General features: G+C 38.9%; 1 protein-coding gene across 4 annotated transcripts in view; it reads right to left on the bottom strand.

Moving 5' to 3' along the window:
- The window catches only part of LOC121282515 (plasma membrane calcium-transporting ATPase 1-like), a 270618-nt gene that overhangs the window by 81572 nt on the left and 173564 nt on the right, over positions 1 to 15482 (bottom strand). For all 4 annotated transcript variants that reach the window (XM_041196229.1, XM_041196230.1, XM_041196228.1 and 1 more), the window contains exons 7-10: positions 14210 to 14245; positions 8025 to 8186; positions 5636 to 5850; positions 282 to 524 (exon numbers count right to left, since the gene is read on the bottom strand). In XM_041196229.1, the coding sequence (XP_041052163.1) occupies positions 282 to 524; positions 5636 to 5850; positions 8025 to 8186; positions 14210 to 14245 (656 nt within the window). The remainder of the gene's footprint in view (positions 1 to 281; positions 525 to 5635; positions 5851 to 8024; positions 8187 to 14209; positions 14246 to 15482) is intronic.

Genomic DNA, 15482 nt, shown 5'->3' with positions numbered 1-15482 from the left:
AGACTGACTCGTCTTCCTTTGGTTGTAAGAGTGTTCTGTTTACATTGCGTGCAAGTCAGAAAAGTGGACCAGATGCAAACATTTCCACAAAAGGACATTTTTAATCAAGAAACAATGATTCAACTTTAGAGAATATTCAATGTTTTGCAAATGTTGATCCCTATTTAAACAAGCAAGTTTACAGTCATGACCATTAGGAAGTTAAACGAATGCACTCCATCTTTCTGAAAACATGGAAAATGGCAACATTTCAAACAAGTTACCCCCAAGTTCTTGCTCACCAGTATTTTGGTCGTGTAAGCAGAGTTAATGGCAATTCCATTGACAATCCGTTCCAAAACTTTTGGTAAAAGTGCATCTGGAGCAGGAATTTGTCTGTAGTGTGTTTCTCCAATATACGATTGTACTACAGTCATCCTGTTCATGGTGAGAGTACCCGTTTTGTCTGAGCAAATAGCTGTGGCATTGCCCATAGTTTCACAGGCATCCAAATGTCTGACCAAATTATTGTCCTTCATCATTTTCTGTCAAAACAAATTTAAAAATGTTAGGATTATATTAGAGCTAAATTAGTCACTGCAACTTGGGGGCTTGCATTCAGTATGATAACTGAATGATCTAGGTGATGGATAAGTCAAACATACACTTAGAGGGATTGAAACATCCTTTCACATACTCTATTTCTTTGCGATACTAAAGGTTTACTTTCCTCAATTCAAAACATTTTCACAAAATTGCTATTACAGTTCTGACGATTCATTTTTATTTTAAAAGCACTAAATTCCCACTTTATTATTTACATTACTCAAATAAAACCTTTGGCTATTTTTCTACATTACATTACAAAAGTACACTTCATCAGCTGTTTAAATCTTTGGGATGTCCTTTGGTTGTGAATAGTGCTAGGTAAATGCTAATCCTTTAGTGCAAAATAAAAGTCTTTGAGTTATCTAGTGTGGAGGTAAAAGGGCACCTTTACATTAGTACTTGAAGCATCGCTACTTATTTCAGTAAAGTGGGTAATGGTTTTAGCCATTCTGACAATCAACTTATTTTATTGTAAATCAGAAAGAAACGCAGCAGTTTGTCAAACCTCCAACACAGTTATGACTGCTATAGGTAGGTGAATTCTGTAAACTCATGCAAATGACATTTGGTTTATACTATGTAAACATTTATTGAGTATTCTATTACAGTCTTTATTTTAACCTGTTCCCAAATTTTAGTTGGCAAATGTGAAAGCTCCCAAAATCAGTGGATACATTCCATGGAACAGGGAGAAAGCTGTTGGAAAGGTCAGAAACACATATACCACTCATGTTATATCACTGCGGTAGAACAGCTTTCTACAATTACTGTACCACAGATAAAGCAAATGTTTGATATGCACAGCCAAAAAAATTAAACAGGTTTTCAAAAGGTTTATTTATGAAACCAAGAACTAACTCATCAGTCTCGAAAATGGACAGCATCAGGCAGATCCATCAAACTGCAATCATTTTCATTCTACACTTATCTCTCATAGAACAAAGAATTCAGTCGACAAAACAAAGTGATGACTGCCAATGCTGATCTGTAACTAGCTGGCACAGGAAGCTGAACGATATCCTTAGCTTCTTTGGCTAGGCTCCTTTTCCCCATTACTTGCTGTGCAGAATAAATCAGCCAATATGAAGATATTTTCTGGGGAATTCCAAGGCAGGGATTTGAACCACTGTCTCCTTGTCTATCCAATCATGAGAATTTTCAAACAGTTCCAAACGTGTTATCTCCTTATTATGATTTACAGTGCTTCACATGACTATTACAAGGAGCTTAATTCTACAGAATATAACCCACCTTTATATCTTTTCGATAACTTGCTAATTTAAAGTGCGACAGTTTTTTCTCTGTCCAAATATAAGGGGAAAAATCTAGGAACTTCTGACATTACTCAGTCAAGGTTCAACTGGAGTTTTGAACTTGCAAATGCAAGAGAACTCTCCCAAGCTCTCTTAAGTGTGTAGTTCAGGCCAAAAAATATTTTTTCCCCTTTTATCATCACACATATTTGGACAGAAAAAAAACCTATTACAGTCATATAATTTATTGCTGTAATGTAATCAGATACTTTTGGAAAGTTACACTGAAATACATCTCCCTATTATTGTGCTATTGAGGTAGGGAGAGACCTAATGAATGTCACTGCTGTTGAATAATAGATCTAAAGAAAGGAATGTTGGCTTAATGCTTTATGACAACAATCTTTCTGCACACAGTAGTTAGATGGAACACTCTGATGAGGCCTCTTCTGCAAACTGTATTCTAGGGCAGAAAAATTATACTTAGCTGGCTTTTTAAAGAATCTAACAAAAATAAATTACCTGACAACTTTTTATCTCAAATTAGCCTGTCCTGGACATCTAATCCAAGGACATTAAAATCTTTTGACTTTTCTAAACATGAGCAGAATAAAATGTGATTGGAACAAAATCTGTAACCAGCAGAGAGTAGTATTTACACCACTTGAAATGGCAATACAAATAAAAAGACACGCTTAATTCAGTGGAGGTGGGTGTGGGCATGCTGGGAGAAAGTTATTTTAATTTTTTTTCTGTCCCCTAAGTCAGAAGATCACCAAGCTAACAGAATTCTGACCTGTCACATCAATGTTACGGTCAGTTACAATTGCACTTTCAGAATCCCAATCATCTAGCCTTTGGCAATCTGTTAACCACAACATTTCTGAAGCTATTGACTCGCTCAACTGCAACCTCACCTCAACCTTTGGTGCTACAGTCCCTAATAAAACAATTACTCTCTCACGCCTTGGCTATTCTCCCAGGTTTAGCCCTCATCTCCATTCCCTCAAGTCCAAGGGATGCATACTTGAAATGATATGGCGAGCAATGGTTTAGCCATCCACTGCTAGATCTGGCTGGACCATGTGAAACATTATCAGGTCCTACTCTTGCCTGTTAACACTGCTCACTATTCCAGGATCATCCTGGAATGCTAAGATAATCACCTGCTTCTTTTCTCTATTGGAAACTGGTCATCTTAATTCCCGCTTCCCCTCCATGCTTACTTCCAACAATATGCAGGGAGCTCATGGGCTTCTTTATCACTGATCAAGATCATCCAATCAGCAGCCTCTGCCACATGTCTCACTTCAACTAGGCCAAACTTCCTCTGAAGCTCCCCCCTACCCTAGCTCTGAACTCGTGTGTGTCTCTAGTTTCTCTCTTATCTCGCCTCAGGCCCTCTCCAAACTCATCTTGTCCATAAGAACCACCTCCTGCTCCCTCTAGCCCATTCCTAGTAAATTGCTAATCAACCACCTTCCTCCGCTGGTCGTTATGTCAGCCGATATTGTTAAAGGTTCTGCCCTTTCAGCTGTCTCCTTTAAATCTGTCGTCATCACCACTCTCCTCAAAAAAAAACAATCCTTGATCCCACTGTTTTGTCAACTACTGCCCCATTTTCAACTTCCCTTTCCTCTCCAAAATCATTGAATGTATTGTCAATTCCCAAATCTGTGCCCTTCCTTCCAGGAACTCCAAATCAGGCTTCTGCCTCTGCCACAGCTGAAAACAGCTCTTATCAAAGTCACAAATGACATCTTGCGTGACTGCTGTAGAGTAATGGGTTAATGGTTATTTAATTAAGACCATGATGTTATTAATAATGTCAATGTGACATCAAGGGTCAGGTGACCAAGAAGCTTCAACAGAGTAGGACACTGGACAGTCTGTCTTCGAAACCATGTACTGACTATGAAGTCTTGTAAATAGTGTAAATAAATAGTTTCTAGAATAACTATATACCATCCACCTCAAGTCACTCATAGACCAAGTTAAACCTTGGCAAAGCCCTCCTCGTCCTTCTTGACCTATCTGCAGCCTTTGGAATGGTTGAACACACCACCCCCTCCTCCCTTTTTAAAAATGTAATCTTTCATGGAATGTGAGCTTCATTAGATGGCAGATTCCTTTTCTAAACCAGACGGTTATGACAATCGATGATAGTTATATGGTCACCATTACTGAGACTAGATTTTAATTCCAGATTTTTAATAACTGAATTTAAATTCCACCAGCTGCCACGGTAGAATTTGAAACTTTGTCCCAGAGCATTAGCCTGTGCTTGTGTTGCTAGTCCAATGATATTACCACTACATCATCATTCTCCCTCCAACACCTCTCTACTATCATCCAGCTGGGTGGAAATATCACCTGATTCCATTCTTATCTGATCATACCCACAGCATTACTTGCAATGGCATCTGATGTCTCCCAAGGATCTATCCTTGACCTCCTCCTATTTCTCATCTACATGCTGCCCCTCAGTGAGATCAACCAAAAGTACACTGATAATACCCAGCTCTACCTCACCACCACCTTACTTGGCACCCCCACTGCTGTTAAATTATCAGGCTGCTATCCAACATCCGGTACTGGATGACCAGAAATTCCCTCCAGTTAAATATTGGGAAAATCTGTTCCCTAGCTACTGACTCCACCCAGCTCCCTGGGAGTCTGCGATTAAACCAATGTTTGCAATCTTGGTGTTATATTTGACCGAGGCAAAAGTTTCCAACTTCATATTTATGCCATCACTAAGATTGCCCACTTCCACCTCCGCAATAACAGCCGACTTAACCCCCGTCATGGATCATCTGCTGATGAAAACGCTCATCCAGGATTTAGTTACCTATAGACTCCACTATTCCAATGCATTCCTGGTCTCCTACAATCTACCCTCTGTAAATGCAAGATTCCACTACCTGTGTCTTAACTTACAACAAGTTCCATTCCCCATCACCCCCCGTGCTTGCTGACCTACACTGACTCCCAATCAAGCAACATCTCAATTTGAAAATTCACATCCTTGTTTTCAAATCCTTCCATGGCCCTGTCTGTCCCTATCTCTGTAATTTCTTCGAACCCCACAACCCTCTGACATATGTGCTCATTTAATTCTGGCCTCTTGAGCATCCCCGATTTTAACCGCTCCACCACTGGTGGCCACACTTCCAGTTGTCTAGGCCCTAAACTCTAGAATACCCTCCTTACATCTGTCTGCCTCTCTACCTCAATTTCCTCCTTTAAGACACTCCTTAAAACCTACTTCTTTATCCAAGCTTTTGGTCAGCTGTCATTTGGCTCGGTGTCATATGTTTTATAATGCCCTTGTGAAGCACTTTAGGATATTTTACATTAACGGTGCTGTATCAATACAAGTTGCTGTTATCACCAGCACACCATGTGATAACAAAATACATGTGATAACTAAAAAGGTACAACAGCAGTCACAGGGGAATTATTTCATGCATTTTGATTGAGGGTCAGCACCTCTTTTGTGTTTTTAAGTGCAAAGTGAACTAAAAACTAATGTACAATTTACATTAACGTTAATTCCTTTCCACGCAATCAAATCTGGAAAACAAATACAGCCTCAACACAGCTGCAACAATTTTCTACAGAATGCTGATCTTATTTCTAATTCAGGACACATTTATCAGATAAATTGCATCACAAACCTACTGCTTTTCAATTTCCCTCATGGTCTCCCCTACCTTTGTCAACCTTGGTTGCGTATTGCACAATGAGCCTTGGCCCTTTATCTTGAGTTCTCAAATGTAAACAGATCTCACCTTTACAGAATAGGCCAGAGAGATCGTTACAGCAAGTGGAAGACCCTCTGGTACAGCCACTACAAGCACAGTGACTCCAATGATGAAAAACTTCACAAAGTACTGGATGTAGATTGGGGTACAATCTGCCAACCATGGCCTGCCTTGAACCCCAAAAGTGTCAATAACGAAAAACAACACAAGGATGATGACTGTCACTGCTGACATAAGCAGACCTGTGGAGAAAAAGGGAGTCAAACTAAGTTCAGCTGTATCTATTGTTTTTAGCAACAGTTCTTTTCATATAAAGCAGTTATTGTAATTCACAGAACATATAGCTAAACCGAATATCCATTTAGAAACAGGCTGACACATTGTATTTCACACTGCACATGATGAGTTGAGCTTCACTTTCAAAGTATAAAATTCCTCCACCAACAGAATTGGTATTACCGTAAAGCAGCCATCAGGTTGGATAATTTACTACTCACATCGAACAATACAGGAAAAGGTTCATTGATTTATTCAATATATTTCATATATTCAATATATTGGGGTTATTATTGACAATAGGATGGATGAGGACTTCTGTTCTTCTGGTCAGTACCATAACTTTAAACATTAATTCCTTCATAGCTAACAAATTTGTTTAGTGAATTTTAAACATTTTTTTTTAAGTCAAAGAACATAGCCAAAACGTTTCAGCATTTTTTTTTCCAGAGAAGGCCACAGCAATGCTTCGAGTTCAATTTGCTTTCATTAGTTTGGAGAGAAGAGAGAGGTCAGAAGGGAAAGCATTAATTAATTAACGGCTAACTATTCTTCTCAGGAGAATACTGAACTAGCCGAGTGTTTTAAGAACAAAGACAACTTCTACATTTGTTCTCTGTGCTACTACTATGGTTTCACTGCTCAGTAGGAAAACAGAACTTAATCATGTGTGGGTTTGCCATGTGGGTGCACAAATTTATGATATTGTGAAGCAACAAATTACCTTGCACTATCAATCAAGCGAATCTCACTTCATAAAATCTGTCTGGCAGATTGGATTATATCAACCAGTTTCCTCACAATGAACAGCATCAGCACACAGCTTGTAGATCTTCCTTTCTCATCAATGCCCCCTACACTCCCTCCAACAGATCATCAACATCAGGAGATCACTGAGCTGCATGTACCAGGCAAGAGCATCAACCCACTACTAAACTTGCTGGTATACCCTGTTCTAATTCTTAAGGTGGAGCTGGTCTGCTCAATGCGAATTTGTTAACCATATCTGCTAAACTAAATCCTTTGCAAAGGGGGGCTGTTGTACTTAGGTTGGGGTGGAGTCTGACTCCTGAAAAACAGACCCCATTAGATGATTGTGGGCTGACACTAATAGAAATTGGAAGGCTAAGAACTTGGCTGTCCCATCGTCGTTGCTGATGGGGCAACAAAAGTATTGAAGTATTGATCACACGGGTCCAGAGACAACCTGTCTGGTCAGAGAATCTATTCCAAGTTCTCCTAGACAACGAATATAGCTATGACCTCCAAAGTTGAAGGGCCCAGAAATTTCCACCAGACCATGAAGGATTAACAAAACAAAACTCCAGGTGTTAATTTGATCTTAAAGCTAATTTATTCACAATTTAATTCCATAGGCTTTTCATCTATCATCTCAGCACCAAGAAAACGACAGTAAAAGTATAATATCTCCATATTAATTTACTCTTCAAATCCCTAACTTGTCTGGAACTAATTGTCAAACATCCTCACAGCATTCACTGAGCAGGAAGTTTTTGAATGTTTATGCTAGTACGAACATAAGGGGTCTTCAAACTGCACAGCTGGAAGATCTCTGCTAGTTACCGTTCTAAAAGAGTCTTTTCCATTCGCCACCTTCTGTTCTCTATGTTCAAGTCAACTTGTTTCAACTACCCAACTTACCAAACTTCATGAGCCTTAACCTTTAAAAGCCTCAAACACTGAAATTTACCGAAACACTTTGAAAAACCAAGTAAATTACATCCTCTAGATTTCCCTTCTCCACTAATATTACAGAAGTAGATAACAAAGGAACCAATTATTTCTAAAATTATGATTGCTCTTTACTGCTTGTGTTCTACAGATGAACATGAATGGTATTTTCCCCATTCCAAATAGTCATCTAACTTGCCTACAATTTGCTAGTTTACATTTCACTCCTCTTTTCACTTGCCAGGATATCATTTGGTAATTTTCAATTTTAACATACAGTTTTGATATTTATAGATCTTGTCTGTTCTAGATTTTTTTTTGTTAAGTGGGGCTGGAGCAACAGATAGGAAAATGTGATATATGGAAGGGGGGGGGGGGGGTGCGTGGAAATCAGACAATATCATTTTTGAAGTTGTACAGCTCTTTTCTGGAGTCAATTTCCTTTTACCTGCTTTTCCAATCTGCACTGCCAATTTGGTGAGCTTTCCCTGTAGGACAGATTTTTCTTTCTTTGGTATATTTGATTTTTTCTTCTCTCTCTCTTCCGGGTCACCACCCTCTTCACTCTTCAGTGGTTGAATCTCCAGAGCAACACCGTCCTGAGCTTTAGCTGAGTCCAACAGATTGAAACAGATTTGCAAACACTCCATAAACAGTCAAAACTATTACTGATTATACAAATGTTTAGGCAAAGACGATAGTAGGGAAATTTGATGTGTGAATAGAATATTGGGAGTGAGCGCTTAAGTAACGCTTTTATAATAGTTATGTGGGAGCATTGATAAAATGTAAGGTCTTCCAGCAAAGTGACAGAGTTATGAAACTATAGATAATATTTCAATCCCTAGAAAAGAGGAAACAAATTATGTTTTATTTAAGAGACATTGGATACTGCACTGATCATTTCAGCTACTCAGCAGGAGCTATCTATATCATTTTGCCCAATTTGGTCCTCTTATTTCCAAAGGTTCAATTGTAAAGTCATTTGCAAGAGATAAAATGAAGCAGCCATTATAGAAAATGTCTTATTTATATAAACTATTCCATTTAATGGAAATATTTTGTCACTTTTCCAAGCTGTATTTAATATAATGAAATGAATTAGGCAAAAAAAGGTTCAAATATGTATACTTTTAAAACAGGGGATATGATTAATTTAACTATATTGCCTTGATTGGATTACACAAGGGCAACAATTTATAAAAGGCAACCCCAGTGCATTGTAATACCATCTATCTGTCCTTGAGCTAGCCAATAATATTATACGCAGTTCATAAATGACCAAAAACTGCATCAGACACAGAGGCCACAAATGGTGTCATTATATTTGACTTTGACTGTAAACATTACATGCCAATATCATTGATGCTTTCAGCTGGATCCCAGCATATCAGCAATTAAGGAAATTAGTTGATTGAGACTACTAAAGATTTTTTAATTGTAATTTCACTGTTCAAAGTATCACTTTGTTGGTTAAACCACAAAAAAGGATCAGATTAAGAAGGTGTTGATAGAGAAATTCGGTATCAAGTTTGCCACAGACACAAATGATGTTACAATTACAATATTTCATTCTTAAGACAGCAAAAACAGACAAACCATGGATAGCTCGCGTCTGTAAATGAAGCATGTAGCACACAACAAATAAAAAGTACAATGTCCAATACTTCATTATGAAAAGGAGGAGGAAACAGTTGCTTATAACTAAAGCTGTACTACTGACCATATATTATGGGGTATTTCTCCCCGCCCCCCACCCCATCTCCTCAGTCTTCTGGCATTCAACATTCAGAAGCCAAATGTACCCAAGACACAGAAGGGAAATTCCATTGGTAATCAGAACCCCCTAAGGCAGCAGCTATTACCAGTGATGTTCCTTTCACCTTCAGTTTGAAAAAAAAAAGCAATTCCTCAGTGCACACAAGGCTAGATCACAGGAAGAAAGAAGCACAAAGAATCTCTAACAAAAGAACCTTAAAAATCAACTACAAAAAAATACAAATAACGCAGACTGCAGTCCTTAGAAAAATGTGCTACTTTAACACTGAGAGTGAAGCACAATCAAGAGCACACATTTAGCTTTCGTAGACACAGATTTGTCATCACATCAACGACCTAAACCATGATCCAACAACTGGATGAACAGCACACCTCCATTTTCTGAATCTGCACCAACTACTGTGCTACCAGTTATCGTTTTCCCAAGTGTCTATCCAGTAGATCGCTTCAAAATTGCTTAAAAGGTTTCTGTTAAGATTGTAAACATTTCAGGTCTTTATTTCTGAGTGCTTATTTTTTGGCTGCGTATATTGAGCACTTCCAATCCTCAGGAATCCCTTAATAAATATACAGAACAAAAACTAAAGCTGTCAGTTAAGGCATGATCGGTTTTCATCCACATTGCAAGAATTCTGGCTGTGTGCTGCCTAGATCATGACCTCAATTCCTGGAGGTAGGAAAGTTCTGAAATTTGGGGTAGTATTCATTTCTTGTCTTTTAAATTCCAGTGAAAGAGGCAAAAAGTAATACTTCTGACCATTTCCACTAAGTCAAGGGTGTGAATTCTTGAAGTCTTCTGAAAGGAAACAAACCTTTTCTAAACAAATGTAATTTGATCCTAAAGAGGGTCAACAGCCTTGTTTGGAGGTGGAAGGGCTTCTTTTTGGAGCCAGAGACTCCAAGAAGTTAATTATTTTTATTCAACTTCACTGGGTGTTACTGCTGTGACCAGACTCCCATCTTACAATGGAGGTCTGGGGCAGATGCCACTCGTGTGACCCTTGTAGGTGCTAGTAGCTCGCTCTAGCCATACAAATGACACCTTTCTGAATTGTAGAAACAGTCGTTAGCCTGGAAGTAAGGCAAGTGATGATTTCATTTGTGCAAGCAAAGTAGACCCAAAGGGCTCATGCATGTCACCTAATTTAAAAGCATTTATCCTCTTAAAGCTGTAGGCATCGCTATTTTTGTAAGTCTACATTCTCAACTATTTCTGGATCTGATGTCTGTGTACCACTTTGCTTCCTGGAAGGCAGGATGTGAATTTGGTCTACCTGGGTTTATTATGTCCCAGATTTTGTATAGAAGGGGGATCCTCTCTCAGCAGCAGTGAAGCAATTCATAATCAGGCAACTATTGAACCCAAACCGTATCTCAACAGAATAAAGCCCAACAGCATCCTGTGAGTGTGCGCCATGGAAAAATAATTTCCTCAGTTAAATGAAGATGGATGCCAAAGAGACAATCCCAGTGTCCCTTTCAACATTCATCACCCCAGGTGAAGGAACAAGGGAGGGTATCCTCAGGAGATGCCAAGACTTCAGACCAAATGAAGTATTTTTAAGAGTAGTCACTGATATGTCGGCAAACAACAGACAATTTACACACAGGATATACAAACAACAACAACAAAATGACCTGCTAATTTATTTTTGTTGACAATGGTTGAGAGAGGAAAGTTGGCCAGGGTACAGAACTCTTTGCACCTCAACTAGCGTTATGGATCTTTTGCATCTACCTGATCAAGCAGGAAGGGTCTGATTTAGCAACTCATCTGAAAAACAGCATCTCCAGTAGTGTAGCACTCCCTCAGAATTACGCTGAAGTGTTGGCCTATATTATTTGCTCAAATTGTGGGATTAGAACCCATGACCTTCTCAGCATGCTACTAACTGAGCAATGTTGACATCTAGATATATAATCCAATATATCATGGCATTTGCTGCAAGTATCCAGATGGATGAGAGCCAGCGTTTCCATGGTCTAAGTACCCAAGGCAGAATCAAACTGCTACAAATGTAAACCAGGACTGAATTAAGATACCCAGTCTGTTCTTATACAGAGATCACCATTAAACAGCTGCGGTGATAAATGTAGGGATAGTATGCAGAAAAAGATCCTAAGGAGGGAAATTGAGCAATTTTTGCATTCAAGTCATAATTCATATTACAAAAGAACACAAGTACTATCTACGTACTCAAACAGAGGCAAAAAGCTGAAGTATGGAAGTGACATCACAGGATGTAGCTGCTGCAGGGATAAGGGAGAAAAGAACTTAATTTCTAAAGATTTGTCTACTTTTCAGACCGCTTGTCTCATTTCCCCCAGTAGTGAATGCCTGGCAGTCGAGGAAGAGATTTATTTTCTGGAGGATCATATAAAAAGATCAATTTTATTCAGAAATTTGAATTCCACTTGTTATATTGAGTAGAGTTAACCGCAGAACAAAAACATCTGAAGTTGTGGAAATTGCTCAGCATTCATTCAATTTTGAGTCATGATGGTATTTCCAAAATCAGGCCAGTTGCACCATTTGAGAGGAGTTCAGGTGAAATGGACCAGGTGGTTAGTAATTTATACTCCTAAATTATGAATAACCCTGCTATTCAAGAGATGGAGAGAGGATAAAGGGAACTATAAGCTAGTTAGCCTGAAGTCAGTAGTGGGGAAAAGGCTAGAATCTATTATTAGGGACATGGTAACAGAATACTTAAAAAAAATGATAATAATATGGGTGGATAGAGTCAATATGGATTTATGAAAGGAAAATCATGTTTGGTGCATCTATTGGAATTTTTTGAGGTTTAACTAGCAGGATAGATAATGGGAAAACCAGTGGATGTAGGGCATTTGAATTTTCAAACAGCATTCAATAAGGTGCCACACAAGGGTTAAGGCCCATGAGATTGGGGGTAATATATTAACATGGATGAGGGCTGGTAAACAGATAGAAAAAAGTAGGAACAGAATCCAGGTTTGTTGATTATATAGAGAGTGACATGGGAAAGTAAGCTGTCAGCAGGCCAAAAAAGGCTGCAAAGGGATAGACAGGTTCAGTGAATGGGCAAGCACTTGGCAAATTGAATATAATGCAGAGAAGTGTGAAGTTATCCACTTTGTAAGGAAAAGAGAGAGAGAGAGGCAGTATATTTTTTAAATAGTGAGAGACTGGGAAATGTTGGTATTAAGAGGGGCCTGGATGTCCTTGTACAATAATCACAAAGATAACATGCAGGTACAGCAAGCAATTAGAAAGGCAAAAGATATGTTAGCCTGTATTACAAAAGGAATTGAAGTATTAAGGTACGGACATTTTACTGCAATTGGATAGGGCCTTAGTGCAGAGATTACACCTGAAGTACTGTGTACCTTTTCGGTCTCCTTACCCAAGGAAGAACATCCTTGCCTTAGAGGATGTGAAATGAAGGCTCATTACACTAAGTGCCTGGCCTATATTTCCTAGAGTTTGAAAGAATCATCATCTAATTGAAACAAAGTTCTTAGGTAGCTTTACTGGGTAGGTGTTAGGAGTATGTTATCCTTGGCTGGGGAGTCTGGAATTAACAGCCTTATATACCCACAAATCTGAGTGAGTCATTCTTCAGATGTTTGCTTGTTGAATTGTCAAAGACTTGCAGCTTCCCTACAAAAATATGTTTGTGCTTTGATATACAACTAGTTGTCCATTATTAACACAATGGTGACCATCTGTATTGGAGCACAATGACATCACTGCTAGCACTGAAAGTCAACAAGCTTCACAAGGATACAATGCCCTTTAAATCCTACTTAGTTATTACATTTCCTAAAGAGGAGAGCCAAGAGCAACAAAGAAAGGGGGTGGGGGAGAGGTGGGGGAAAACAACAACTACTATGTCAGAGAGGCTGAAGAAAGCCAAGCTAAACTGAAGAGCAGGTGAAGTATGAGGTCCTCCACACAAAGCCTGGAAGGAACAGTGAAACCACAACGTGAATGTTGAGACTATGAAGGAAAAAGTAGGGGTTCAACGATTACTGTTTTTAAAAAAATGTAAGAAAAAATTGATTAAACATCTTATTTACACCATGCTTATGTTACAGCTTTCCTCTAGCATTTTTGTTTCATAGGCATGTTTTCACTTGATTGAGGTGGAACACAGGTCAAAGACAGTAATTTATTCAGAACTTCAAAATGAATGATATAGCTAGTTCATTCAATGGGAATTAAACAAGAGAGCAAATTCACATCTTTGGAGATTAGGAGACTTTAATGGACAAAAATCTAATAAATTAGTCAGAGTTTTCAATGCAAATCTCACAGGTGTTTGGGAGATGCCTATTACAATTTCATGCCTTTCTGTCCCTCCCAACAACAGTAACTGGCCAATGACAATAGGTGGCAAAAACTAAGCAGTGAAAGCACAGAAAAAAGTGTAGTATTTAAAATATTTACTTCACATCTCTTGTTAGTGCAAGAGACTGTTATGGCCAACGCTTCAAGCAACTCACCAATAAGTACAGAGGTTACTGTCAGTTTTCACCCAGGCCGCTAGAATTATCTCACCATACGGACAAACTGGCAGTGTCAACATGCAGCTTAAGTAAATGCTGACAGATCCATAAAGGATGCCTTGGGCATAATATTGAAGAGGTTCCACAAAAAGAGTTCTTATCCCCAGAGCAGCTTTCTATACCCAGTAGTATTAAACACTGTTGCATCTGGTCATGGTTTTTCAATAATCGTTGTACCCCCATAAACAGAAGGTGAAGGTCCCACTGTGTTAGCAAATTTGAAGAACAAGGATAATGGTTAAAACAAAAAAGGAAGAAAGAATGTTTCCAGTTAGTGTGCTCTTCTATGTTTATGAGGGTTACCTTTGTTGCGATTTTCTGGGGCTCCTTGTTTTTTACCTGTTCAAACAAAAAAAGGGTGGAATGCTCGTCACATGACTTCATAAATGCTATAATGTAAGGCTCATGTTTAGTTGTGCCGGAAACTGGGAATGAAATGTTGACTGTTAGTACATGCCATGGGAGTACTGTAAAATCATTTCAGTTCTACGAATTTTATTTTCATTTTTGAGTTAAAATTTTCAGTCCAGGTTGTTCCCCAGAATAAAATTGCTAATTTCTATGGGAAAGCTACAACCATTGCTCTTGACACCAGCATCAACACAAGACAGCTCCTCCAATTGGTATCTCAAAAGTGCAATAACACTTAAAGTTGATGGATATCACATTTGTCATCAGGTCAAATTGCCTCGGTCATGAGAGGCAAACAAAAAATATACATACACTTTTAGTTCAAAAATATTAAGTTTGGAGTCTTGGTAATTTAATCTGGAGAGATTTTTCTTTACCTGGTCTGAATGTGGTTAAACATTTTACCATGGGTGCACACAACAATTAATTTTAACTTAGTTGGTTCTCCTACATGTTAGTTACCAGACCTTTCAGCATCGACCATGTTAACTACTTTTTGGTGGTTACTAGGAAGCGGAACAATATCACGTCAAGGTACTTACACTTTTCATTAGGAATGGACTTTTTAAAAAATAAAAAAATGATTGAAGTTCCAGTCTGAGCAGAAGTCAAAAACTGCTTTGCCGATGAATTTGGTCACCTTCCGACAGCAAATGGTTTGTTTAAGAAAAACTTGAAATCTGCACGCTTCTGGTGATTAAAAAAAGGTTATATCTCTTGGGCACACTGTATCAATCTTTTTTTTAGCATTTGGCCGCAGCTGGAGAGTGGAGCACAGCACGTGAATAGAGTGGTCCATGATAGATGCGGGGAGGTGTTGCTGTTGGGAAATCCAGAAGCACAGGCTGCCCCAGGAGGTCCTGCTGAATTTAACCAGGTTTGCATTTTTGGACTCCATTTCCCAGCTGGCAATCAATCAGATTGACAGGTTGGCTGACTGTCGAGCAAGGCAGATTGCCACTCTAGGCCACAGCTGGTGAGTAGAGCCAAGCATACGTGAAGGAGCCTCAAGAGAGCGGTCAGGGGCATGGAGAGGTCACTCAGTGAACAGGGTGAAGAGAGATGGGTTGGGAGTTAAGGGCCATGAGAGGTCTGATGGCCTTAGCGGGAGACAGCTTTGCTTGACTGCCTTCTGGTCTGCAAGTATTCTTAGAAAGGCACTTGC

The sequence above is a fragment of the Carcharodon carcharias genome, chromosome 9 (genome assembly GCF_017639515.1).
Source record: "Carcharodon carcharias isolate sCarCar2 chromosome 9, sCarCar2.pri, whole genome shotgun sequence".
Classification (NCBI taxonomy): domain Eukaryota; kingdom Metazoa; phylum Chordata; class Chondrichthyes; order Lamniformes; family Lamnidae; genus Carcharodon; species Carcharodon carcharias.
This window is presented reverse-complemented; position numbering and strand designations above follow the sequence as displayed.